Below are 27,746 nucleotides of genomic sequence, written 5' to 3' on the forward strand. Positions count from 1 at the left end.
GAACAAAAATAAGTCACTATAAGTCAAATTACTAATAAGTCAAATGAGATACCTCTAAAAAAATGATACCTCTATGAAACAAAAATATTTTATTTAAAAAAAGGTAGACTTTCTTTCAAAACAGTGTAACAAGTATTTTTGTTCATTCATTTGAGACAGACATTGGTGAAACAGCCTTAATACCATTATAAACAAATAGAGTAATAAAGAAAAACGCAAAGAGGAGCCTACTTAGAGATGGATGTTGGTTAGAACGGGAAGATGTCGCAGAAGTGGCTGCCACGTGAACTGAGCCTCAGAATAGGCACAGCCAGAGGTGGCTAGAACGTGAGCACAGATTGAAGGGAAGGGGCGCAGAAATGGGGCTGAAAATCTAGGCTGTGAGTTAACAATAGGTTCGTGTATATAAAGTTTGTGATGTAAGTTTTGAATCAGTCAATGCATTTGCTCCACTCCTGTCATTTCAATTTCAAAATGATTATATATATATATATATATATATATATATATATATGTATATATTTAACTCTGAAAAGGTCCTCACACTAATGTACTTGTGTGACGCACACGACACTTAATTGAGGCCCGGTTTAGTCAGCAAATAATTATCCCCTCGCACTGAGAAATTCCTCACGTACAGAAAAGGCAGGCGTGAGGCAGAGCTCTGACCCAGAATAGCAGGGCCAGACCCACTTTCCACAGCAAAGACACGGCCAGCAGAGCCAGCAGTGAAATCCAGTGTCCACGGCAGCGCGCTGTGAAGGCAGGTCCGCCCAGAGACACATTTCCTTCGGACCGAGTACGAGACCGCGGCCTGCTATTACTTGGTTAGGTAAGTAAGAGGTTTTTACCATCAGTCAAGATGGATCCTTGTAATACCGAGATCAAGATATTCTCCTCAATCATTTCATTTGCTTCATCCATTCATTTATTTATGCTCAAATATTTACTAAGCAGCTAATATACACAAGGTTTTGTACTGTCCACCACTAGGAAACAAAAATATAGTTCAAGACTATATGCAGCTTAAAAAACACTACTTCATCTGAATTTATTAACCTAAACTCCATACTTAGAGAATAAATAGCACAATTATACTCTCTCATCCGGCTTCCGTGTTGGTGGAAAGGGTTCCTTAAAGCATACTTAATTCATCAGAAAACAGACAAGCACTTTATCCTGGACGGCTTTAGACCCGAGTCAAACCTTTAGGTCAATTTCAGGTTATTCCCCCTCCAGCTCAGCTCATCCCCTTGTTTTGTGTTTTTATGGGTATTTTTTTTTTTTTTTTTGCCCGATTTAATTTCCTGTCCATACAAAAACGTTTAAGTGGCTTCTCCTCACTTGAACTTTCCTGGTATTTAGGCCCATGACCTCTGATGCCATAATGCCTCAAAAACATCCTTGTTTAAAATGTACAGTGAGAAATAGAAATTTACTGAACTACTAAGCAAAACAGAGACAGACTCAGAGATAGAGAGCAGGCAGACAGCTCTGGTGGGAGACGGGGAGGGTGAAGGGTAGGAGAGGGGTTGAGTAAAATAGAAAAAAAAGAGAGAACTCATGGACATGGACAACAGTGCGGTGATGGTGGGAGAGAGGGGTTGAGTGGGAAGAGGGCATAGAGGGGATAAATGGAAAAAATAAAATTAAAAAAATGTACAGTGATATATTCCAACTCATCATTACTATATAACTTACTAAGTTTAAAATATAAGCTATTTTAAAACCATGACAAAATATTCTAAGTGGATTCAGGATAAATTTTTAAAGGGGATAAAAATATTCATGAGTTCTCCATATACTTAAATATTCTCGCTTCAGGCACAATTTTCAGCTGGGAGCTGAAAATTCTGCAACCTAAGGGAAAAAATGTGGATCTCGAATTAAGGCCGTCGAATCAAATAAAATGTACTTGAAACCCTACTTCTCTATTTCTTATGCTTCTAAATATAGAAATAGTATAATGTACTAAGAATCGTAATAGGAGGCAGTTACTGCTAAATTCCTCAAATGTGCTATTTTTGGAAAATTCACATATAAAATGCTGATTTAAATAACTTTCTTTCAACACCTAACCATCATATCCATATACAAAATGTGTATAACAAGTCTTTTTCTTTATGTGCTTCAGAAGACTGATCTGAAAACATTTAACATGTTTATTAAGAATTTCCTATTGTTTTTTCCCTCAACTAGACTTAAAAAACACAAGTGCCTGTTCTTTAAGAGAAAACTTTGTTTGAAATTTCCTCTAAAGGACCTTGAAATCACAAGGCTGCTACTGAATCTAAAATGGCAAAATGCAAAAAAACTTTAAAAGCTTCAGTTTGTACCACATAAATAGTATGAAATTAAAATAGTATCATTCATCCACTCAAAATAAAGAAAAAAAAGTAATAAACAGAGACATTAAAAAAATCTTAATAACCTACTTGTTAAACGAATGCTTTCAAAGGCAACTAAATAAAATGTACAATAGTGCAATTCAAAGAGACACGACTAAATAATGTTAAGAAATAAATCTTTAAAGGACTGTTACCCAGCCTTTACAATCTATCGTAATAATAACTTTTCTTAATTTCTTTAAATGCCCAAATACCATCTGTAATAATCTCCTGTCATTATATTGCTCTTAAATTTTAGGTTAGTGAGGATTTTTATTTTGACTCACATTACTGAAATAGCCCAAATAATTAAAGAATTAAATAAATATCAGCAGCTTCAACAAACTGTTCATTAGTATAGACTAATGCTAATACACTTTGAAACAAAATCATGATATACTGATATTATTAGCATCTCTACAGGAACTTGAGAATCATTCACATCAAGTTCTCTTTATTAAAAAAAAAAATCAAGTCTCTCCTCTGAATAAGTTAAAAAAGAAACAGGATAAATTAAAAATCTTAAATGAGAATGTTTAGGCGTTAAAGCAATTTGCAACGCCCATGCATGTGTGTAGTTTAAAGGTAAGGGGAGACTAAGAAGATTACATCTGAAAAATGCCCAAGTCGTTTGAAAACTTAAATCACGTATCCCACTTCTACACCAATATAATAACTTCGGTTACAGAAACACTTATAAAATGCAAACCCTTTGCACGAGGCACTGTGCCTGGCACCGGGGCCGCAAAGATCACTTGCCACAGGATCATTAGCTGAGGAAAAAAAGAGGGCTACTGCTCCTTTAGCCACGAGCTATTTATAGGTAAAAGTAACAGCAACTACTCACCAGCCTTCATCAGACTCACATTCGTAAACAGACATTCAACGACAGGCAGAAAGGGGACCGGAATGAGAAAGAGAGACCCAACTCCTTTGTCTCCGAGCTGCTCCCAAATGAGCACCGTGGGGACTGAGCGCCCGGGAGGCGCACTGTGGCTGTCAGGCAGGCCTGCCACTCTGCGGGGCTGACACCGGCTGACGTCACAGCCTCACATGTCACCGCAGCCACCGCAAATTAAGGCAGCTTCCCCAGGAAGAAGTGGATGTGATTATGCCTGCCTTCCAGCCCTAACAGGAAAGTGCGACTTCGGTCCCCTTGCAGCTGGCATGTAGCGCAGGTGAACTATCAGCATGCAGGTCTGCAGACAGCTCTTGAAGAAAACACTCAGTGAGAAACTTTAACGTTAGCTCAGAAAAATACGTATTTCCTAGGAAAACTGTAAACTTGCCAATCTGAAGGATTCCTTTAAAAATATTTTGTTGTTGTTTCCAAAATTGATACTTATTTCAAAAATTCTACCAATAAAAGGTAAAAAGAAAGCCAAGAGTCTGGAGTCCCACCACCCAGAAATGGTAAGTTACTCAGGTCTAATCATCACTGATGATGTGAAACATGTTACAAAAGATACAAGTTCTGTAATTATCTTTGTTTTTTTTTTTTTTTTTTTGAAAAAATATATATTTTTATTGATTTTGTACAGAGAAGGAAGACAGCTAGAGAGCTAGAAACATCGATGAGAGAGAGTCATCGATCAGCTGCCTCTTGCACACCCCCTACTGGGGATATGCCCGCAACCAAGGTTTACATGCCCTTGACCGGAATCGAACCAGGGACCCTTCAGTCCCCAAGCCGACGCTCTATCCATTGAGCCAAACCGGTCTCGGCTTATCTTTGTTTTTATTGAAGAAACTGGGGCACAGAATAGTTAGGGAACGTGTCCATGGTCACAGCGCTAATAAGTAATTCACCAGCAAGATTCGAACCCGGGTAGAGAGTCTCCATTGCCCATATCTTTGATCACTAAGGTACACTGTCTAGCAGTAAAAAGAACAGCTGCTAGCATCGGTGCACATCCTTTTAGACTAGAGTCTGTATATATAAACATATATTTATTCAACATGGAAAATCAAACTATACATGTTGTTTTGCAACCTACTTTTTTTCATTCAACAATATGTCATGAACAGTTTTTCATGTCAGTAATTATGTTCCTAACTTTTCCTTTTATTCTTTTTTTTATTGTTAATCCTCACCTGAGGATATTTTCCCATTGATTTTTAGAGAGTGGAAGGGGGAGAGACACATGGATTGGTTGCCTTCTGCAGTCACCCTAACTGGGGCGGGGAATCAAGCCTGCAACCGAGGTACGTGCCTTGACCAGAATTGAACCCAGAACCCTTCAGTCCACGGGCTGACACTCTATCCACTGAGCCAAACCCGCTAGGGCCTAACTTTTCCTTTTATGATCACTGCCTATCACAACTATCTAACCCTGTTTACCACCACACATTTAATTTTTTGTTAATATGAACAATACTCCATGTATATAACTGTCCAGACATACCTGTGCTTTGTGTTTAGCTGTGAAAGATAATTCTTAGAAGCGGGATTGACAGGTCAAAGCATGCGTGTGTTTTCCGCATTTAAAGGTTTTGTCCTCCAAACAGAGGTAACAAGTTATATATGTGTATCTCCATAGATTCGATTCTCATTTCCCCACATACTGGGCATTGGTCATTATTTTTCTTCTTTGCAAATCTAATAGAAAATGTATCACACAATTCTAATTGTGTATATGCGTTTTAACTGCAAGGGAGGTTAAGCCCTTCTTCACATGTCTGTTCTCACAGGAGGCAGCCCAGGTTCACGGTCACACGGACAAAGCTTCTAGTCTGAGGACCCAAGTTCAAGCCCAGCTCTTCTCAATAGTCCCCGCACCACAGGCAAGTTGCTTAGTCTCTCCATGACTCACTCTCCTTATACGAGAAATAAAGATAACTTAATCCTAGTGGGATTTTGGTGAGAATTATATGAGGAAAAACCATGTAAGCAATTGGGACAGTGCCCACCATATGTGTTTAATTAAATGTGAACTCATATTTAATAGCCAACTACATTTCTTCTTGCATTTAATGCCCTTCATCCAAAATGATTAGGATGCTAATAATGTAAAAAATGTTCAGATACCTCAAAGTGAGTTGTCTCACAACTAAATCTGCCAGGCAACTAATTTAACCAGTGTTAAAACACCCCTTTCATATAATACTGCTATAACAAAGATTTAAAATAGCATTCCCAAGCTGAAAAACACACACACACACACACACACACACACACAAAATTGTTTCATCATGTAGTTTGAAATATAGACAGGAAAGCCAACATGGTTTGCTATGTAATCAGAAGGGTTTGCATATGTTTTAGAGAAGTGGTGATTCATGATCTTTCCCCAAAGTGAGGGTTTGGCTTGTCTCAACCATGTTCAGTTTAAACATCTCTCACTAAAAAAAAACAAAACCCATTCTTGAAAACATCAAAAGAAGTCAATAAAACAACTTTTTCCACAGTTCTAAAAGCACAGGACAGCCAAAACCGGTTTGGCTCAGTGGTAGAGCGTCGGTCTGCGGACTGAAGGGTCCCAGGTTCGATTCCGGTCAGGGGGATGTACATTGGTTGCGGGCACATCCCCGGTAGGGGGTGTGTGCAGGAGGCAGCTGGTCTATGCTTCTCTCTCACCGACGTTTCTGGCTCTCTATCTCTCTCCCTTCCTCTCTGTAAAAAATCAATAAAATATATTTAAAAAATAAATAAATAAAAGCACAGGACAGTGCCACTTTCAAATGACCTAACAACCTACAAAAAAGAACATATGATGGTTAAAATGTATGAAGCTTATTATCCATACCCCCCAATCAATGTGACCTCTGTTATGTAATAGTCTTCAACTGCTTTTACCACCAGGGGAGTTATTATTTTTGCAGATCTGGTTTGGGCGTATTCACTGTTTCACAGGCTGTGTGTAATTATCCCATGGAAAAGCAGACATTTCTGTAATATAATTGCAGCATAGTATGTTTGCGGAATCACACAGTGATAAGGTGGCTCTGCGTTTATCAGGAGATAAACAATAATAATGAAGCAGCAGAGATCTGTCAAGAGACTGTAAGAGATTACCAGAGATACTAACAAGTTGCCCAAGTGTCTGGTTTATGAAGTTACCAGCACCCTGCACGATTTCTCTAGGATCTGGGAGGCAGGCCCCTTCCCCACCCACCCCCGGATCACGTGACTCCCACAGGGAACACAGAGCGGGTCAGGCAATGAGCTTGAAAAGAGGGAATCGGATCAGGTCCCTCCTCTGAAGGCCATAACGGCCTGGAACTGACAGTTTATTAGGGAAGAGAGAGCTGTAAACAGATCATTATAACATAACCCGATTTGTGCAGCCCAGAAGGGGAAGAGGCAAAATGCCTGGGGGAAATCTGGAAAATGCTTATTAGCAAAGTAAATGACAGCTGACCTAACTGTTTCAGGAGATTTCAGTGAGAGACAGCAGTAGCGGTACAAGTACAGATTTACGATGCAATCTGAAATGTACACCTATAAAAGGTGCCCAATTAGCAGAGAAATGATTAATTTAAGAAAAAAAAAAAAATGCATACCCCAACAGGGCTAGTCTCACAAGTGCCTTATAAAATTCTCCCCTGGTTTCCCCGAATGCCAGCGCTGCATAGTTTAGCTTTCTCAGCTCTGCCCAGACCACATTTTAGGAAATGAAGCTGAGGCAGACACGGATGGATGCCCCACCTTCGTCAGAGCTAATGAACGTCTTTACATGGGCAGTGACCCTAAATCTCAATGAGCCATTATTCTCTTTTCAGGTATCCCCACGCTAAAAGGCAGGAACCGCTCTTCACTAAAAAGCCACAGGAAAAGCAGTCCAGGAAGGGCCTCCAAAGTAGTCGCCAAAAATAGCGTTTCAGCCGAGACTGGTTTGGCTCAATGGATAGAGCGTCGGCTTGGGGACTGAAGGGTCCCGGGTTCGATTCTGGTCAAGGGCATGTACCTTGGTTGTGGGTATATCCCCAGTAGGGGGTGTGCAAGAGGCAGCTGATCGATGACTCTCATCGATGTTTCTATAACTCTCTATCTCTCTCCCTTCCTCTCTGAACAAAATCAATAAAGAAATATAAAAATAATAAAAATAAAAAAAATAAAAGGAGAAATCTCTTTAAAAAAAAAAAAAAAATAGTGTTTCAATGAGTCCCTCCGATAAGTCTGTGACTAGGATTGAGGACCAGTTGTGACAGCTATACTTTTTCGGTTCTTACTCTTGACGTCACTTGACAAGGTCGCCCTTGACCTTGACTCAGGTGACCTGGTTCCCCAGTGTTCGCTTTGCGTAACAGGCTGTAGTCCAAATGACTCAACCTACTACCCAATGATGTGTCTTCATTATATTGGTGGCAATTTATTCATCCCTGATATCCAAAGGAGAGCTAAAATTCCACAACGCAGCAAACTCTTGGAAAAAGTAATTGGAAGAGTTGAATGATTTAAGCATCAAATTAATCCATAAACATCTGCTTAGGAAGGGACCACTTAAAATGAAAAGCCCTTCACATCTTTAGAATCTTCTCCCCCAGGTGTGGTAGCTACTAAAAAAAACCCAAAAAACAAAAAAAACCCGCTTGCTTCCTAATAGGATTCAGAACTTCCTAATGAAAACTATACGGTTCTCAGGTCATCAATGAGCAAAGGTGGTCCTCGAAGGCCAGTTTACTAAGGCCTTGATTTAGCCATTTTATATTCCCTTCATTTTATTTATTTTCCAATTCTTTTTAAGTCCTTCCTATTTGTGTGTGTGTGTGTGTGTGTGTGTGTGTGTGTGTGTGTGTGTGTATGTGAGAGAGAGAGAGAGAGAGAGAGAGAGAGAGAGAGAGAGAGAGAGAGGGGAGAGATGGGTTGCCAGGACTTCCTACTTGTGGATATCACCAATTTACACAGTAGAGGGTCCAGCACAAATGCTACCTCCTGAGACATTTCCCCAACCTCTGTCACTCAGTGGCTTCCAGGGCTACACATCAGGAATAGCTGGTGTGACCAACTGAACTGCTGTCATACGTACTTAATCCCAAAGGACCTGCCAGCAGGGGTGTATACAAACTTTTGCACAATAAATAAAAAGTATATACTCATGGAGAATGGACTAACTCTAATAAGTTCTTTACACAATGAAATACAAGCCAAAGGGAGAGATACAATCTAAAAGACAATGATGAGGACATTAAAATGGACCATCTTCCTTCCATTTTCCGATGATCATATGAAATCTCCACTTCCGTGCACTAGGGATAATGTCTGGTTATATTTACATCTCCTTTAAACATTTGAACTCTCTCGGTACTTCAAGATAATTTCACCTGATAGGGGAAAATGTATTATGAGTGGTGAATTGTTAGTAGGCTCTGGACTCTAATTGTATTTTCTCCTCTTGTTGACTGGAAGCCTTCCTGATAACATAAACAGCGGATCAACTCATTTTGTGTGTCCTGTGTATTAACATACTGTATTTTTTACAATAAAGTAAGCTAGCAAAAAAGAAAATATTAAGAAAATCACAAGGAAGAGAAAACACATTCACAGTATTGCACATATTTATTGTGGGGGGAAAACTGTGTATAAGTGGGCCTGAGAAGTTAAAACCATATTGTTCAAGGGTCAACTGTGCGTGTGTTTTATGAAAGATAATCTTAAACTCCAGCACAATAAAGAAATCCAGACTCAAAGACACGTTGATGAGTATGAAATAATTGACAATCAAGTTGTGTAAGAAATAAATAGAATTTCAGCTCTAATTTCCTTGCCTACATCCCAATTTCAATCTGAATGAAGACACATTTTAAAATATATATATTTTATTATTATTATTATTATTATTATTGTTTTTACAGAGAGGAAGGGAGAAGGATAGAGAGTTAGAAACATGGATCAGCTGCTTCCTGCACACCCCCCCCACTGGGGATGTGCCCGCAACCAAGGTACATGGCCTTGACCGAAATCGAACCTGGGACCTTTCAGTCCGCAGGCTGATGCTCTATCCACTGAGCCAAACCGGTTTTGGCTGAATACACCTTTTTTAATGATAGTCGAAACTGTAGAATCTAGCTGATTTTCTACAGAGTGATTTACCAATAAAAACTTTATTATTTAGGTACTAAGTTGATTCTACATTTATACCATCTGCCTCAAAGATACATGGTCTGTTTTTGATGTAGGAATAGAATAAAAAACACATTACCAGTTACGTGACATACTGGTAATCGGCAGGTCTCGTGGCAACAACTACAACCAGGACCATTTGCTTGCCAACGCCAAGTTTTATGGAGGTATGGGAATTCTCCCTTAAAACCGAAAAACAAAACAGGTTTTAACTTGCCACTTTTAAAAAATATATATATATCTTATTGATTTTTTACAGAGAGAAAGAGAGGGATAGAGAGTTAGAAACGTCGATGAGAGAAAATCATCGATCAGCTGCCTCTTGCACACTCCCTACTGGGGATGTGCCCACAACCAAGGTACATGCCCTTGACCGGAATTGAACCCGGGACATCTCAGTCTGCAGACTGCAGGCCGACGCTCTATCCACCGAGCCAAACCTGTTTCGGCTAACTTGCCACTTTTTTACACTCACATTCTCTGGCAATGGAGGCATAATTTCTTTGAGTGTTTTTATGTCACTTTTGTATAAATTCCTTGGCCCACAAGTTTTTCCTTCTTTTAAATACAAATATTTTAATTTAATTTAATTTAATTTATTTTTTAATATATTTTATTGATTTTTTACAGAGAGGAAGGAGAGAGATAGAGAGCTAGAAACGTCGATGAGAGAGAAACATCGACCAGCTGCCTCTTGCACACCCCCTACCGGGGATATGCCCGCAACGAATGTACATGCCCTTGACCGGAATCGAACCCAGGACCTTTCAGTCCGCAGACCGATGCTCTACCACTGAGCCAAACCGGTTTCGGCTAAATACAAATATTTTAGAAATTTACTGGAAATGTTATACATATTGCTGCTTAGTGTTAAAAAGAAAAATAAACAAACCCAGGTTGGGATTTAATTTCCTTGACTACTATTAATAGGTTTTTTAATTCATTAAACGAAGATTTACTGAGGATATTGCTCCTTCTCTAATAGGAGCATTTGCTAGATCCTGTGAAAGAAAGAAAAGAAAAAAAGTCAAACCAGTTGTGGGTAAACAAGTACATAACTGAAATACAAGTAAGAATATATGCTTTAGCCCAAACTGGTTTGGCTCAGTGGATAGAGTGTCGGCCTGCAGACTGAAGGGTCCTGGGTTCGATTCCGGTCAAAGGCATGTGCCTTGGTTGCAGGCACATCCCCAGTGGAGGATGTGCAGGAGGCAGCTCTCATCGAAGTTTCTAGCTCTCTATTCCGCTCCCTTCCTTTCTGTGAAAAAAAATCAATAAAATATTTTAGATGTGATAACCCAGTTCTTGCAATGTCCCAGAATTTCTGCCCCGAGCAAAGTAATGAAAGGAGTTACACATTCTCCCCTGAGGTATGGGAGCTGGCTGGGGCTTGGGCAGCATCCTGTCGTTGCAAAGATGGAGCAGACGCAAGCAGTTCTGGGCCCCCTGAGTACGTAGATATTGAGATCCTCATCTTTAGGGGAACATACTGGAATCAGCAGTACAGACAGTAGCCAGGTACTGCAAGGCACTACAGAGTGTGGAGTAAAGGGAAAGAAGCCCAGCTGGCATGGTTCAGCAGTTGAGTGTTGACCTATGAACCAGGAGGTCATGGTTCAATTCCCAGTTAGGGCACATGCTCAATCCCAAGTAGGGGGCATACAAGAGGCAGCCCGTCGATGATTCTCTCTCATCGATGATGTTTCTCTCTCTCTCTCCCTCATCCCTTCCTCTCTGAAATAATTTTTTTTTTTTTAAAGGGAATGCAAAAACCTTTTTCATGGGTGTCTGTCACTTATTGTTCTAAAACTGCTACAACACTGTGGCTAAAAGAGAAAGAACTATTTCTGACAGGTTCCAACCTATAATAATAAAAGCATAATATGCAAATCAACCCAACGACTGAACAGAATGACCTCCCAGACAACCATGCGCTGGCACGGGGCCAGCCAAGGAGGGTGCGATGCTATTGGTTGGGGGGCCTGCCATCGCCCCACAATCACCCTGCCGAGGGAGGCTCGGGCTACCAGCCAGTGGGGCAATCAATGGGGGTGGGGGTGGTGCTGATCGATCTGGGGGGTGTGGGAGGGGGGCGGGGCCACGAGGCAGCCAGGGCCCGAAGGCCTACCCTTGCATGAATTTCATGCATCGGGCCTCTAGTACATTTATAAAATATGAGGCATAGATATTTCATTAGTTAATGACACCAATTCTTTTAAAATGTACACATGTATTTGAAGTCACATGCCTTTGAAGTATAACCATGTTAATTTTACTATATTAGAACACTGGCTGATAATTCCCAAAAATGGTTTAAGTGGAAACAGTCACTGAGATAAACTGCCTGTAATTCCACATCATTTATTTAGGAAAATTATATAAAACTCTCTAAAACTGAATAGCATTTAAGTTTATCTGCAACAAATTCCTTATAAGATCCCAGTTTTTATCTTCTAGCTATATTTTTCTAACTTATCATAAACATTAAAATGAGAAAATTTTATTCATATACGACCTGGTTATACTGTCAGTAACGTTAAAATCCTCACTATAAGGAGTGGAGTGAGTTAGTTGGTTAATATATTAAATACCTTATCAGCTATCCCCATTCAGGGCAACTAAGATCATCACACGACTGTATCAGAGGCTCATTAGCTTCAAGGACATTGGAAATATTGTTTTATGTTGAAACTAGAGGCATGGTTCACAAAATTAGTGTATGGGGTGTGTGTGTGTGTGGGGGGGGGGGGGGGGTGGTGTCCCTCAGCCCAGCCTGCACCCTCTCCAATCTGGGATCCCTCTCACAATCCAGGACTGCTGGCTCCCAACTGCTCGCCTGCCTGCCTGCCTGCCTGCCTTCCTGATTTCCCCTAACCACTTCTGCCTGGCAGCCTGATCATCCCCTAACCATTCCCATGCCAGCCTGATTGATGCCTAACTGCTCCCCTGCCAGCCTGATTGCCCCCAACTTCCCTCCTTTGCCAGCCTGGCCACCCCTAACTGCCCTCCCCTGCAGGGTTGATTGCCCCCAACTGCCTTCCCCTGTTGGCCATCTTGTGTCCACATGGGGGCAGGATCTTTGACCACATGGGGGCAGCCATCTTGTGTGTTGGAATGATGGTCAATCTGCATATTACACTTTTATTAGATAAGATAGAGGCCTGGTGCATGGGGGGGGGGGGGGGGGCAGCTGGTTTGCCCTGAAGGGTGTCCCGGATCAGAGTTGGGGTTCCCTTGGGTTGTGGGGTGGCCTGAACGAGGGGCCCCTGGTAGTTTTCAGGCCGGCCACACCCCCTGGCAACCCAAATGGAGACCCTGGTATCTGGGATTTGTTTATCTTCTACAATTGAAACTGTGTAACCTTAAGTGGAGGCCTTGGCAGGCCTGAGCAGGTGGAAAGCTTTGCTTCCTCTGCTGCCAGGGGCAACCTTAGCCTGTTCTCTCCAGCTCCTTGGCTGCCGCCATTTTTCTTGGGATTTATCTTCTATAATTGAAACTTTGTATCCTTGAGTGGAGGCCTAGGCTGGCCAGGGCGTGTGGAAAGCATGGCTTCCTCCATTGCTGGGGAAACCCAAGCCTCTCAACTGCTCTCTGTGCCGCAGCCATCTTGGTTGGGGTTAATTTGCATACCCGCTCTGATTGGCTGGTGGGTGTGGCTTGAACAGAGTGATGGTTAATTTGCGTATGGTAGGATGAGGGGAATTCAAAGTCTGTGGATGGCTAGAAGGCCCTTGCATAAATAGAAAACCAAAATTCGGCTACCCCAGCAGCCAAACACACCTTTGGAATAGCGGCTTGGAATAGAATTTCGTTTGGTTCTTTGTTCTTCTCAGTGAGGATTCTGCTGCCTGAATCTATTACTCTAGCTGATCTCCCTGTCAGAATATTTCATATAAGGTGCTTACTAGGATTGCTTAAAAAAGACACAAAGCAGGGAGGGACTTTTCTATTCTTACAGAAATAGGTTAAAGGACTGTTTCTGTACCCACTTACTAACAGCTGTGTGTGTGTGTGTGTGTGTGTGTGGCAGAATTCAGTCTTGGACTTGCTTTCATGCTAACTGGTAGCAGGGGTGTGTGGAAGGAAAATAGGGGTCACAAAGATGAAGGCCCAAACGGGCTTACCTCAGCTTCCAACATACCCAGGAATCATTCCATACAACCAGTGACCTTGCTTTGAAACATGCCAAGTTAAATCTTCGATTTAATAAACTATTATGGCTGCAGACTGAGTCTCAGATGAGTTGTTGGTGTGCAAAAGTAGTAGTATACCACCTCCCAGTCAGAACAACAGGCTTGGAGTGTATCCAGTTTCATTTCTTCTCAGAAGCAACTTTTAAACAACACTGAACAGCTCTGAAATGGGGAGGCTTCTCCCATCGTGTCGCATTTTACGATCACTGTCCACCAGATGGCAGTGGTGGTATCATTTGTATTACCTGTGCACTCTCATGTGTCAGAGGCATAGCATGTCAATGGTGGCAGTGGTGGTATCATTTGTATTACCTGTGCACTCTCATGTGTCAGAGGCATAGCATGTCAATAGCTTAGAGTAAAACCCCAGAGGAGAAAAGGCAGGTACACGCTTACCGATGGCTGTGGGGGGAAGGCCCTCAGCAACATTTCAGATGCAGGAATCAAAATTAGGCTAGGACACTTCTTGGCGGTGACGGTTTCTCAGAGGTTCCCTGCTTTTTACCCAAGTGTTGATGGACAATGCCTTTAGGCTGAATTTAGTGAATTTCCAAAGTTACTCGGGTCAGTGCCATGCTGCCCATGTCTTCACGAAAGGCAGTACCATAGATCTGTAGGAGAGTCCTTTGTCACAGTCTGAATTCCACCCCAGGATCCCTCGATTTCCTAAATGATTTTTTAATTTTATTAAAAAATATATATATTTATTGATTTTTTAGAAAGAGAGAGGGATAGTGAGATAGATATCCATGAGAGAGAAATACCATCTCTGCACACCCCCTGCTGGGGATCAAGCGCCTGAAACCCAAGCATGTGCTCTGACTGGGAACTGAACCAGTGACCTCTTGGTTCATGGGCTGATGCTCAACAACTGAGCCACACTGGATGGGCCCTAAATGATTTTTTAAAAATTTGCATAGGGGTTTCACTCTTTTTGCTGTAGAGTTCACTGGATTTTGACAAACATGTAGTGTCATGTAACCACAAATACAGTTTCAGCACCCTAACGTCCCCTGTGCTTCACTGTTCAACCCTTCTTCCCTTCCCCCCAAACCCTGAGCCTTTTACTATCTCTATCATTTTGCTATTCCAGATGTTTGTGGGAATCCTACACAAGGTGGACTTTTTAGGCTGGCTTCTTTCATTTAGCAACGTGCATTTAAAACCCGCCTGTATTTCTGTGTGGCCTGGCCATTTTTTTTCTCCTGCTGAGTAATATTCCTTTTATGGATATGCCACTGATTGTTTATCCAGCCGCCTAGGAAAGGACAGCATCTGGGCTGCTTCTAGTTCTGGCCATTGTGAATGAAGCTGCTGTAGACATTCATGGGCAGGTTTCTGTGTGGATGTAAGTTGTCAGCTCATTCAGGTACATCCCAGGGATCCTGACTGCAGGATGGTACGGGAAAACTCTGCTTAGCTTTATAAGAGGCTGCCAAGTGATCTACCAACTTTGTCTTCCCACCAGCAATGAGTGTGGGTTCTCGTTGCTCCACAATATTGCCAGCAAACGGCATGGTCAGTTGTTTGGATTTAGCCATTCCAGTGTGTGTAGCGGTATTTCATTGTTAATTTGTAGTTTGCAATGATAAATACGCTGAGCATCCTTTAACATGCTTATCAGCCATCGGTATATTTTCTTGGGTGAGGTGTCTGACTAAATCTTTTGCTCATCATTTTATTTTTTATTTTTTAAAAATATTTTTATTGATTTCCTTCAGAGAGGAAGGAAGAGGGAGAGATAGAAACACCAATGATGAGAGAGAAGCATTGATCAGCTGCCTCCTGCACGCCCCACCCTGGGGATTGAGCCCACAATATGGGCATGTGCCCTTGACCGGAATCGAACCTGGGACCCTTCAGTCCATAGGCCCATGCTCTATCCGCTGAGCAAAACCAGCTAGGGCTTGCTCATCATTTTAATTGGGTTGCTTGTTTCCTTACTGTTGAGTAAAGGTATTTTTAATGAGGGCAGTATAGTTTTTTTTGTTTGTTTGTTTGTTTTTTGTGTGTGTGTGGGTGTTCAGATTTACAAAACTTAAAAGAGAATAAATTGACACCATCCAACTCAACAAAAGTGGAACCAATAGCAAAGTCCTTGAGTCTGGCTTTTTCTCCCTTGAAAAGCAGCACATAAAACTGAACAACCCAAATGCCAACTTATGGAGAAATGATGAAAGAAATTAAGGTACATACATAGAAACAGTGTACCACAGAGCTTCTAACATGCTCATTATAAATTCTGATCACATGCTGGCTTTAGGGTTGTCCTATTTAAAATATGGGCCATGTAAAGGGCAACAGCTGCCCTAGACTATCAGGGCTTTGGCAAATATCGTGTTCATTTTCATACTTCAGTCAAGCTTAATGATACAGATTGCAAGCTAGTTAACTGAGATGCTTTCTCAAGTGCCATTGGCCATTTCATTTGGAGATGTGGCTAATAACAATTTAAAGGGAATTAACTTCTCTATTTTCAATAGGAATTATAACTGCCTTCAAGGAGTCGATGTGAAAGAAGCATTCAACCGAGGATAAAAAAATCAGCTAAAGAGCTTTTTTCACTTTCTCCTTGTGTGAGTTATTTTCAGAAGAAAAACCTTTAGCAAGTGTACGTATTTACTGCTATTTTACAGTGTGTTTGACCCAACCAGAAATAAAAGTGTTTCTACTGTCCCTATTTTTAAATGACTCCTCCCTTTCATAACTACCAAAACCAATTATGCAAGTACACCTTAAACTTCCACAATGTTATATGACACATGTATTTAATTTTAAAAATTAAGGTTCCTTTCCCAAATGAGAAAAAAACATGTTTTGGGGTATAATATTCAAATCCTTATCCCGTAGTATTCTTGACAAATAGAATAAATATTTGGTTATTATTATTTTTTCAAATCACTGGTATTCCCAACTTTTTATTTCCAATGTAAAAAGCACTCAGTTCTTGCATCTTTCTACACCTGCCAAACCTCTCCAGAAGCCTGCACCACTCATGCCACTAAAACTGCTTCCCTGAAGGGCAATCGATAGTCTCGTAATTGCTACATCCATGGTCTGCTTCTTTCTCATCCCTTCCATGTCTACCCAGCTTTTGACAACGGGAAATCTTTACATCCTTGGCTTCCACAGCACGGAACGCTCCTGAGTTCAGACCCCGGCTCTCTGCATTAATTTTCTGACTTTCCTCATGAGCTGCACCGTTACTCATGTCCCTTAAGCACAGGCATTTCTCCAAGATGCTGATCTCAGTCCCCACCTTTTTCTGCAATAGGTATGACAGCAACAGCACCAACCAGCACAACTAAAACGTCTGAGCACTAACGTGCCTACGCCAGCCTCTTTACGTATCATGTACTAGTAGTTCATCCTGTACGCGGGGAGCCATTCCATACTCTGCAACTCGGGGCAATCTACCACGTCAGTCAAGCTTTCTCTCCCTTGCCAGGAGTACACTGTATTCCAGATGCCTTATTCTCTCGTTTACCATCATCTCTCCGGTGTTTTAGAACAGGGCTTGTTATGGAGTAGATGTTTATGGAGCACACGATAGAGTATTTATTGTACAAGTGATTGGAAAACTCACACAAATCCCATCTCTCTCTTTTTTAAAAAAATGTATTTTTACTGATTTCAGACAGAAAGGTAGAGGGAGAGAGAGAGAGAAACATCAATGATGAGAATACTGATCGGCTGCCTCCCGCACACCCCCTATTGGGGATTGAGTTGGAAATCTAGGCATGTGCCCTTGACCAGAATAGAACCCGGGACCCTTTAGTCCGTAGGCCGATGCTCTACCCACTGAGCCAAACCAGTGAGGGCCCATCTCTTTTTTGAGATAGGTTGGGCTACAATAAAAAATAGACTACTGCTGAAACCGGTTTGGCTCAGTGGATAGAGCGTCGGCCTGTGGACTGAAAGGTCCCAGGTTCGATTCTGGTCAAGGGCATGTACCTTGGTTGCGGGCACATCCCCAGTAAGGGGTGTGCAAGAGGCAGCTGATCGATGTTCTCTCTCATCGATGTTTCTAACTCTCTATCCCTCTCCCTTCCTCTCTGTAAAAAAAAAAAAATCAATAAAATATATATTAAAAAAAAAAATAGACTACTGGCCCTAGCCAATTCTGCTCAGTGGTTAGAGTGTCGGCCTGTGGATCAAAGGGTCACGGGTTTGATTCCTGGCCAAGGGCTCGTGCCTTGGTCGCAGGTTTGATCCTCGCACTGTCGAGGTGCGAGCAGGAGGCTACCAATAGATGTGTCTCTCTCTCACATCCATGTCTACCCTGCCCCCCATGCCAGTCTCTCTAAAGAGAAAAAAATATCAATGGAAAAAATATCCTCAGGTGAGGATTTAAAAAATATATACTGGCTTAGAGTAGTAGATCATTTTGCTTTACCTTTTGCTGAGATTTCTATAAAAAACCTTTCGAGTATATCTTACTTACATAAAAGATGGGGACTAACTGTTAAAATTATCATTTTATCTTCGGAGATACAAATTTAAGACAGAAACCCAACCCAACACTGTGAGCTAAAATGAGATCTACTAGGTGAACTTGGCTCTTCAGTAAATTTGGTCAGAACAGAGTTCTTTCAGTTTGTTAAGATAATTTGAGTTCTTTAAAATTGCTAAATAAATTTTAGAGTGGGTCTCAGGGATTAGGATTAGTCCTTTATATGATTTACGACCCCCCCCCCCCAAGAATATGGATATATGGTTTCAAATACAAAAATACTTTCAAAATTTTTAAATGTAAAGTTATCTTAACTCCTTATGAGCAACCCACACATGTGGCTAAAATTTCAGTTGTTGAGATATCAGAGTCCCTATTACCCCAGCCAACTCTGCATGTGAGAGAGCAATAAACAATAAAGTTACTCAATATCTGGATTCTGTAATAGCTTCTGTATTATCTATAATTCATAACATAGTTTTATATTTCACACAAAAAATTTCTGACTAACCTAAACAAGCTTAAACTGACAAGGATTCCAAGTATTGCAAGAGAAGAAATAGTTTCTAGTAAGCAAATAAATTCTGGAAGACAAAAGAGAAAAGAAGAAGTAGTATGAAAGCCAGCATCTACCCCTGCAGACTGATGTCATAAACAATTCCTGGTTTTCAGTTTCAGATGAGTTCTTCATACCACTTGCCAGGCAACTTTTAAATTTGCTTTGAAACCGGTTTGGCTCAATGGATAAAGCGTAGGCTTGGGGACTGAAGGGTCCTAGGTTCGATTCCGGTCAAGGGCATGTACCTTGGTTGTAGGCATATCCCCTGTAGGGGGTGTGCAAGAGGCAGCTGATTGATGACTCTCTCTCATTGATGTTTCTAACTCTCTATCTCTCTCCCTTCCTCTCTGTACAAAATCAATAAAATATATTTAAAAAAAAATAAATAAATTTGCTTTCATTCTCCCTTTGGCAGCTGCTCTAAAACATTTTAACCTACCTAATCCTCCAGTGCCCCAAAAGAAACTTTTGTTGCCCTACAGCTCAAATCTTAACAGAAGTTAAGCCCATTCTTATTTCTTCCTTCAAGTCTTTAGAAGTTGAGATGCCTGCCCTCCATTCTCTGATCTGCCTTCCCAGTTTCCCTGGGATCTTGTTCTAACAATTGGTTCTTCCTTTCTTGTAATCTCCGCTGTACTGAGCTTCTACTTACCAGTTGAAAAAATTTTTTAGTTCTTCCCCTTCTTGGATGCATCTTGTCAATTCATTTCTTGGTCCAAAGACTAGCTCCCACTGGTTGGTGGTACTCCATTCCCTCACACCCCCATCACCCCTCCACTCACTGTGAAATTCTATTCTCCACACTCCCCAGTCAGGGTCACTGATGTCATCCCAATGGACAGAAGTCAAAGGATGAGTCTCAGTCCTCATCTCACAGGACTGATGTGTATGGACAGTTATGCTCCTCTCTCTGGGTTTTCCTAATCTCACTCTGGTGTTCTGATGCTAACCATTTCTTCTAGGTTTCCTCTGCCCATCACCTAGACACTGGGTTTTCTTTAAGGTTCTATCTTCGATGCTATTTACACCCACTATGCTTAATTTAATTCACTCCTCATTCAGTGACTCCTGTTATTATTCAACAACGATACTGGTGTTTTAATCACATCTATACATTCTAATCTGCATCTGGCCCTAATATTTTTTTCTTGCTCTGCAGGAACCTAAAGATCTAATTTCTGCTGTCTCAACAAAAGGAATATCCTATCCATATTGAAGATTCAAAACACCCAAACCTATTTACTCCCAGTTAAACCTGTTTATACCCTAAATTCCTCATCTCAAATATAATCCAAATGTGGTGAGGGGTCAGAACCAATGCTACTCTGATCTGCCTAAGCCCCCTGTCCCCAAGCAGCACTTCAGCAACTGTTCCTTGGAGAGATCTCTAAGCCTTAGGTCTCACTGTTCCCGGTGTGGAGTGCTACCCACCCCTGCTTAGCGAATTCTTAGTCATCCTCCCAAACCCAACGCAGACATCATCTGCTCCGGGAAGCCGCCCACACGCTGGGCTCCTACTGCTTCCCCTCGGTGCCCCCTCACTCTGCACACTTCTCTCCTTGTCCTCAGCATGCCCCAGAGGCACGCCACCCTTCTTTGGAGGTTTAGGCACCTGGGTCTGGACTTGGTACGTGTTCCCCTGTATATTTAATTACTTAACAGAAATCACCTCTTTTTAGGCCACGTTCCCCTCTTACTGGCTGGATTAAAAGCTGTCTGAGGCTCACCAGAATCTAGCACAGCGAATAAAATATTAACAACACGCAAGAGTTCTTCGGATTTGAGAATAAGAATTTAGGAATCACACAGATCTGGGTTTAAGTCCTGGTTCTGCTACAATTCTCTCCCTTTCTTGCCATAGCGACTTGTCCTCAAAGGAAAGATGTGTTTCTGAAATACTTATCAAATCACTTCTAGTAGACAAATCATAGCTTCTCATTGATTTAAAGCGTAATTTCAGAAATTTAATCTTAAGGGGGGAAAAAAGTATAGCCTTAAGGAAACATTTTGCTTATATTCAAAATATACTTCCTGTCAGATGGGTGGGGATGGAATTCCATCATAGTTCATCTGAGTTGGGGGAAAATAACCCAAAGATGTGTGCTGGATAATAGACAAGCTATCAGAATTGCCCGCCCAGGTGTCACAGTGCTTGTGTTCAAGTAACCCTTATTGTTACCTAACAATAACCCAAAGCACAAGAGCAGCGAGGCTGGCATATGTCAGAAAGAGGCAGCAAAGTGCCTCTCTCAGTGAAAAGGAGTGAGAATAGTAAATAAGATATTTAGAGAGAAAAGACTACATTCACGTAACTGTTATTAAAGTATGTTGCTGAAACTGTTCTATTTTATTACTAGTTATTGTTGCTGATCTCTTAAGGTGCCAAATTTATAAGTTAATCATAGGTGTGTATGGGTAAGATAGTTAAAATGAGATTTCGTACTATCCATGGTTTCCAGCATCCATGGAACATATTCCCCATGAATAAGGGGGAAACCTTGCATATACTTTTGAGATACCTATGTTAAACCATTTATACCCCTGAGGTCTCATATTAAAATTAAGTAGTTTTTTGTTTGTTTGTTTGTTTGTTTTTAGAGTTAGCTAACTGACCTTGAATTTGTAAAAAAAAAAATCTAGTTTCACAGGAAGTGTACTGGAACGAATTTGAAAAACAGTTAGTTACCTATAAGGGAGTACCCATATGACTGTCAGCTGATTTCTCAACAGAAACTATGCAGGCCAGAAGGGAGTGGCAAGAAATATTCAAAGTGATGAACAGCAAGAACCTACAACCAAGATTACTCTACCCAGCAAAGCTATCATTCAGAATTGAAGGTCAGATAAAGAGCTTCACAGACAGGAAAAAGCTAAAAGAGTTCATCACCACCAAACCAGGATTATATGAAATGCTGAAGGGTATTCTTTAAAAAGAGGAAGAAGAAAAAGGTAAAGGTAAAAACTATGAACAACAAAAAGACATCAAATACATACCTACCAACAAGTGAATCTAAAAATCAAGTGAATAAAAAATCTGAAGAACAGAATGGACTGGTGAATATAATAGAATCAGGGACATAGAAAGGGAGTGGAGTGACAATTCTCAGGGGGAAGGGAGTCTGAGGGGTGCGGGAAGAGATTGGACAAAAATCTTACACCTATGGATAAAGATAGTGGCAGGGGGTAAGGGCATAGGGTGGGGTGGGGAATCAGGTGGAGGGGAGCTATGGGGGGGAAAAAAGAGGAACACCTGTAATAATATGAATAAAGATTTATTATATTAAAAAAATAATAAAGTCATAGGTCCAACTGGAATGTTATGTAACAAGGGTTTACATGAGGGCATGCCTGTAAAGCAAGTTTCAGAAGGTATACTCTGCTTAAGATAACAGAAGAATGCAGCCTTTTAACGAGAGACCACCTCGCCATAGTCATATAGACCTGAAAAGAATGCTGCCAGAAGCTGAATAAATAAGATTGCTAAAGCTTGCATAGGAATTGACCAATCAAACAGAGCTCATGACCCTGATCCCTTACTCATGATTTTTGCCCTTAAAAGCTCCAATTGTTAAGATATCAGGGAGACTTTAAGCTATACAGCTTCCTATTCCATGAAAATGTCATTATTACCCTCAGTTTACAATAAATATGGGGGGGGGGGAGAGATTGGGGTAATTAAAAAAAAACTGTCATACTTTAATTACATACTATACATGAAATATGTATTTCTGCTAAATTAGTTTTAAAGACCACAGAGGACCTACACATTTAAAAATTTTCAATTAAAAATAAGAAATCAGTTGATAAGATTCTGTAAAAGCAATACTTATATCTCCCCCCCCCCCCCCAGCAGCTATCTGTGAATAACTTATGGCACCTCATAAATCTTTGCAAAAGTCCAAGAAACAATCTTATTACTTTAGAAACCTTAAGTAAACCTATTGCCATGGTAAAATAATACATTAAAAAACGGCAGTAAACCGAGTGTGCATGCTGCCCAAGGTCACACGAGTTGAGTCAGTATTTAGAAGAGGGAACAGATTTCTTGAGTGTTATCACCTAGTTCTCATCTCCAACTGTTAACCCTCGCTTTTCACGGATATACAAGCCGAGTGTACACCCACTTCCTTCTCGTGTGCCAGTCCCAGGAAATGGCACGGAGGGGGAAGTTCACAAAACGCAGATATTTCAGGAAAGCACCACATAATTGCCTGGCATTTGAAGGCACCAAGTTTTCAGTATTATCTTCCTGTTTCTCCCACTCCTCTACATAATTTTTCTAGAACTCTATAAAGCACCGCCTATACCTCAAATTCCCTACCCGACTTCCTGTTTCAAATACTATTTCCCCCCAAGGAAATAAATATGATAATTTTTGCTTCCTTCAAATCTCCAAAAACACAAGGATTTACCTCAAGCAGAGTATGCAATTTTAATTTCCAAAAGGATACCCCGAAGATTCGGTTGCCAAGTTTGTGTATTATAAATATATTTAAAAAATCATGTTCGTTACTGTGATATGTAGATTTTAAATATCACTTGAAACTATGGGAATACAATATGGGGGAAATACACAAGATCTCTCCTCACTTTAACTTCATGGAAGAACATGAACATTTTGGATAATGAAAATAATCACAAGACATTTAAATAAAATTATCTCCCCGGTAATCACCATAGTATGAGCTCAAGGGGAGTAAGAGCCCAAAACAGCAAAACTATTATTGAGCTCTAAACACTTCTGAAGCTAATTCAATCTCTAAAGATAGAACAAAATATAAATACGAATGCTGAATAATTGTAACATTTTACAAATACGCTGTCAATCTCATTTTATTTTAGAGTATTTTAAATGACCAATTATATTACAAAACCAATGTATTTTTGAGCTACCGTTTGAATAATATATAGCTATTACTACAAGTATACCCTTCTCACTTTCTTTAAAGAATTCTTGCTCTTAGAACTGAGTGGGACTTAAAACCACTGCCACTTTTTAGATTGAGTAAAGAAATGCAAAAGCAAACATTATAATTTCATTAAAACACAAGAACAAAAATGTTAGACTGTCCAAACCGACAAATCCTGAGCTCCCTCGGCACGCAATTCTGCCAGCATTATTCAGCAGCCGTGAGCAAATGAAATTTGTGAGGAACACGAAGGAGGCGGCAGGCATAGCAATTTATGAACTTGTCACTTCAGAAATGTACAAATGCACTGAAAATGTTTCAAAAGAAAGCTGGGCTGCAGAGACAATTTTCTCCTCGTCTCAGCCAACTTACTGGCTACATAAAGCTTCAGCTCAGCATAAAACAAGCGGCAGATCCAAGGAAAGACACACACAGCCTTGCTAAGGATGGTAAAAGTAGAACAAAACAGCTCATCAACTCACCCAGCAGCCTTCTGCTCAGACCTGCTTTCTTCTTTTCACCTTCGGCTTCTGGTTTCCGAGACCGATTACACGCCCTCTAACAGAATGATGACAAGAGGGCACACCGCGGCCTCTCTTCTGCTCTCTCCCCAAAATAACACCGAACCACACTGCAGTCTCCACAAGTACTCCCAAAGTATGAGCATGCTCAGTACCTAATTTAAAGGACTTGGTACTGCGTCTCGGCACGAGATGGCCTACTTCCCAGACACACCCAGGGAGCTGCAAATGCAATAGAAGGTCCGTAACGGCAGTAAACCACACAGAGCCACCAAGGGAAAACTGATTTGTTTTTTAACTTCCTGATTTCTGTGGTTCTTTTAACTTGGTGTGCCTGGAAATGATTAGTCCTACACTTTTATTAAAATAGATCCTTAGGTTTCAATATTTCACTGTGTCAACAGAAGTATTCCAAAAAAGTGCTGGCACACGAACAGGAAACTTCAGGATAGCCAAGATGTGATCCCCAAAAGTAAACCTGACCACTGAAAGATAAAGCAAACTATAAGCCATTCGTATTTCATTTGTAACCCCTTGTCCTGTCCTCCTACCTATTCAGCAAATAAAACAATCTGCAAACTATCTAGCAGTATTTTAATTTCTCCTTGGGAAATACTAGTAAATATCAGTAAACATTTAGTAAAAATGGTTAGTAAAAAATGTTAGTAAATATCAGTAAATATTTGCTATCTTTAAACTATAGCAATAGGAAATTATATGCTTATATAACAACCAACCTCACCCAAATGTGGCTAAAGCTATAAACAGGAATAAATAAAAAGTTGTTTTTTTTTTTTTTGCATTTTGCAAAAACAATCTTTACAACACCACATACACACCTCTCTCCCTCCCTCCCTCCCTCCCTCTCTCTCTCTCTCTCTCTCTCTCTCTCTTTCTGTGTGTGTGTGTGTGTGTGTGTGTGTGTGTCTCAACCAAACAGTTTACATGTGTATGTTTAAGTGCTCAAATAACTAATTTTTCTGGTAAGTCACTGCCAACACTGGAGATATGGTCAACAAGCTTATCCTCTGCTCTGTGAGCATTTCAATGTTCCCGATATAGAAATCTAGCACAGCAGACAGAGCCCCACCAAAACCACCAGACAACTCTTACAAATCCACTTCCCATTTTCACCTGGAGCAGACAATCAAAAGCAGGAAGTGTTCATACACTCAACACACCAAGCCTGAGACAGCAAACCACTGCAGGAGTGGGGCTGATGCGTCTTTAAACCGGCCCACATTCTACTAAGGCAAGGTTTTCCTCTCTAACAGCCCTTCCTGGCTACTTCTATCACTTCCCTGCTGTAAACTGCCTGTCCACGCCCCACACAAATGTCTCATTTTATGAACAGTGGCCTTGTCTACCCCTTCCTCCCCAGCCTCAAACTAACGTGGAAGGCCTGGGAAAGCAAGAAGGCAGAGAAAAGAGACAAATCCCATAGCAGCAGCTAAATCAAGCCCCTTGTAGATGATGGAACAAGATCGTTAAAAAGTTTAGAGGTTGTAAAAAAGAAAATGTTAAAGAAATTTTTTTTTCAAAAACCACAGAGAACCATTTATAGAACCATATTTAATTCCAACACCTTTCTAGGAAAAAAGAAAGTTAAGTTCAAAGAAAATTATCAACACGTTTGTTTTCTTTAACATTCTACCCATGTAACTCATTCTTATTGATGAGTATTAGGTAGGCCTAACTGCAAGTTCTGTGGATTCTGTATGTGGTATAAGCATTCTAGCTCTAAAGAAGAAAAAAAAAAGAAAAGAAAAAAAAAAGCCCAGGAAAGAGGGAGCACACAATAAAAACCAAGTACCAAAAGCTATAAATGTCCCATGAAGTGCAAATAGGCACCATGTTTTGTGTACTGTATGTGTGAGGGCGAGGATTCTGTAGAAAGAGTCTGTTACCTGGGTACTCGAGAAAAGCTCTAAATCTCTGAATGAGAAAGGTTCTTCACTGGAAAACAATCTACTTTCTGACCTATAAACATGTATGGAGAACTTGTTATAGATGAGATGGTGCAAGAGGAGGAAGAAAAACAAGGAGGATTTAGATCCAGAAACAAATGGCAGAGGAGGAGAGGGGGTTAGAGATCAACCAAAAGACTTGTATGCGTGCCTATTAGCATAACCAATGGACACGGACACCGGGGCGCTGGGGGCTTGTCCTTGGAGATGGGAAGTGTGTGTGTGGGGGGGATTGTGCCAATCAGAGAAAAGGGATACATGTAAAACTTCAGACAATAAAAAATACAAGTAAAAAGAAAAAGAAAAAAGAAAAAAAATCAAGGAGGATTATCTCTTAAAAGAGCTCAGAGGCAAGCGTCCATGTAACTAACACAAGAATATCATGGCAAAAGAGCGGTGCCTCCGTGCGGCCGAGTGCAGAGGGAAGTGAGAGCACATTTTTTTTTTTTAATTGATTTTTAAAATATATATATTTTATTGATTTTGTACAGAGAAGAAGGGAGAGAGATAGAGCTAGAAACATCGATGAGAGTCATCGACCAGTTGCCTCTTGCACACCCCCTACTGGGGATGTGCCAGCAACCAAGGTACATGCCCTTGACCGGAATTGAACCTGGGACCTTTCAGTCCGCAGACCGATGCTCTACAGCTGAGTCAAACCGGTTTTGGCGAGAGCACATTCTGACAGGGGAATCCAGGACAGTGTGTGAGGGGGTGGGCTCTCTGAAATGCCTACAGGCTGAGGAACTGGACCAGAAAGGGGAGGGAAGGAAGAGAAAGCAGGCAGGCGGGAGGCTGAGGAGGAGAGCAGCAGGGGACCTGGGAGCTGGTGTGGGCACCGGAGAACTTGGGGCACGGGTGGTGTAAGGGAATGCTGGGGAGTGGAGGCTGTCGCGCCTGGGAAGGGAAGCTGAGCAATCTGGGATGGCATGTGGAAGCAGATGGCAAGAGGCATGTTACACCCTGGGCAATAAGCGGGTCATATGGTAAAGAGGGTCATGGCCAGACAGCAGAACGGAGGCAGCCACTTTGGAAAGGCAGATACGAAAGGGACACTGGCACAGAAGTCCCTTTTCTAATTCCGTATCGCTGAATGCTCTCTAACCGGAATCCCCCCTCTCTCACACACTCAAATAGAGCATTCTCATTTAAAACTGAGGTTGTCTCATTAATTACCTGTATCCTTTTGATCTTAATTAGAGGTCCTGTTTTAAAAATACCTTTATCTCGCATCACTCACTCTTTAATTTACTTGCTTACTTACCCCCTTTTCTACCGACAAAACCTGATAAAACAGTTCCCAAATGCTGCTCTGATAAGAATGAATGGACATGTGAAAACACATCAGTGAACTAAGGTATACCCTATTTCTATGACCTGGGTGCAGTGAGGTCACTGACCAGGCCAGAAAACACAGGTGTGAAAGGCAGGGGGGGCGTGAGTTCGGCACAAGGAGCGGGGACGGGAAAGGAGACTGCTCGGCGTCAGACAGGCGGACTCGAGGCAGCCGACAGTCGCCTGGTAATATCCACGGCAGGCCAAAGGAAATACACATTGGGAATAAAAAAAATAAAAAATAAAAAATCAGGGCCAACAAGAAGAGCAGCAGCAGAGGAAGTGATGGAGGATGCCCGCTCCTGTGGGAGAGAACAGACCCAGACGGCCTGAGAAGGGAGATGAGAGTGTGGGCATC

The 27,746-nt window shown here is 41.2% G+C and overlaps 1 protein-coding gene across 5 annotated transcripts in view; it reads right to left on the reverse strand.

Moving 5' to 3' along the window:
- Nucleotides 1-27,746, reverse strand: part of PLEKHA5 (pleckstrin homology domain containing A5) — a 204,369-nt gene that overhangs the window by 99,425 nt on the left and 77,198 nt on the right. Inside the window, exon 1 of one of the 5 annotated variants that reach the window (XM_084877190.1) lies at nt 24,048-24,265. The exons of 3 other annotated variants lie outside the window; for them this stretch is intronic. Coding sequence is in view for 1 of the 2 variants with exons in the window: in XM_084877189.1 (XP_084733315.1) it covers nt 3,235-3,269 (35 nt within the window). In the remaining variant the exon portion in view is untranslated. Of the gene's footprint in view, nt 1-3,234; nt 3,354-24,047; nt 24,266-27,746 lie in introns of those variants that run through there. One more of the 5 variants, XM_084877189.1, reaches the window with a different exon arrangement.

The sequence above is a fragment of the Pipistrellus hanaki genome (genome assembly GCF_964339955.1).
Source record: "Pipistrellus hanaki genome assembly, chromosome: 3".
In the NCBI taxonomy this organism is placed as follows: Eukaryota; Metazoa; Chordata; class Mammalia; order Chiroptera; family Vespertilionidae; genus Pipistrellus; species Pipistrellus hanaki.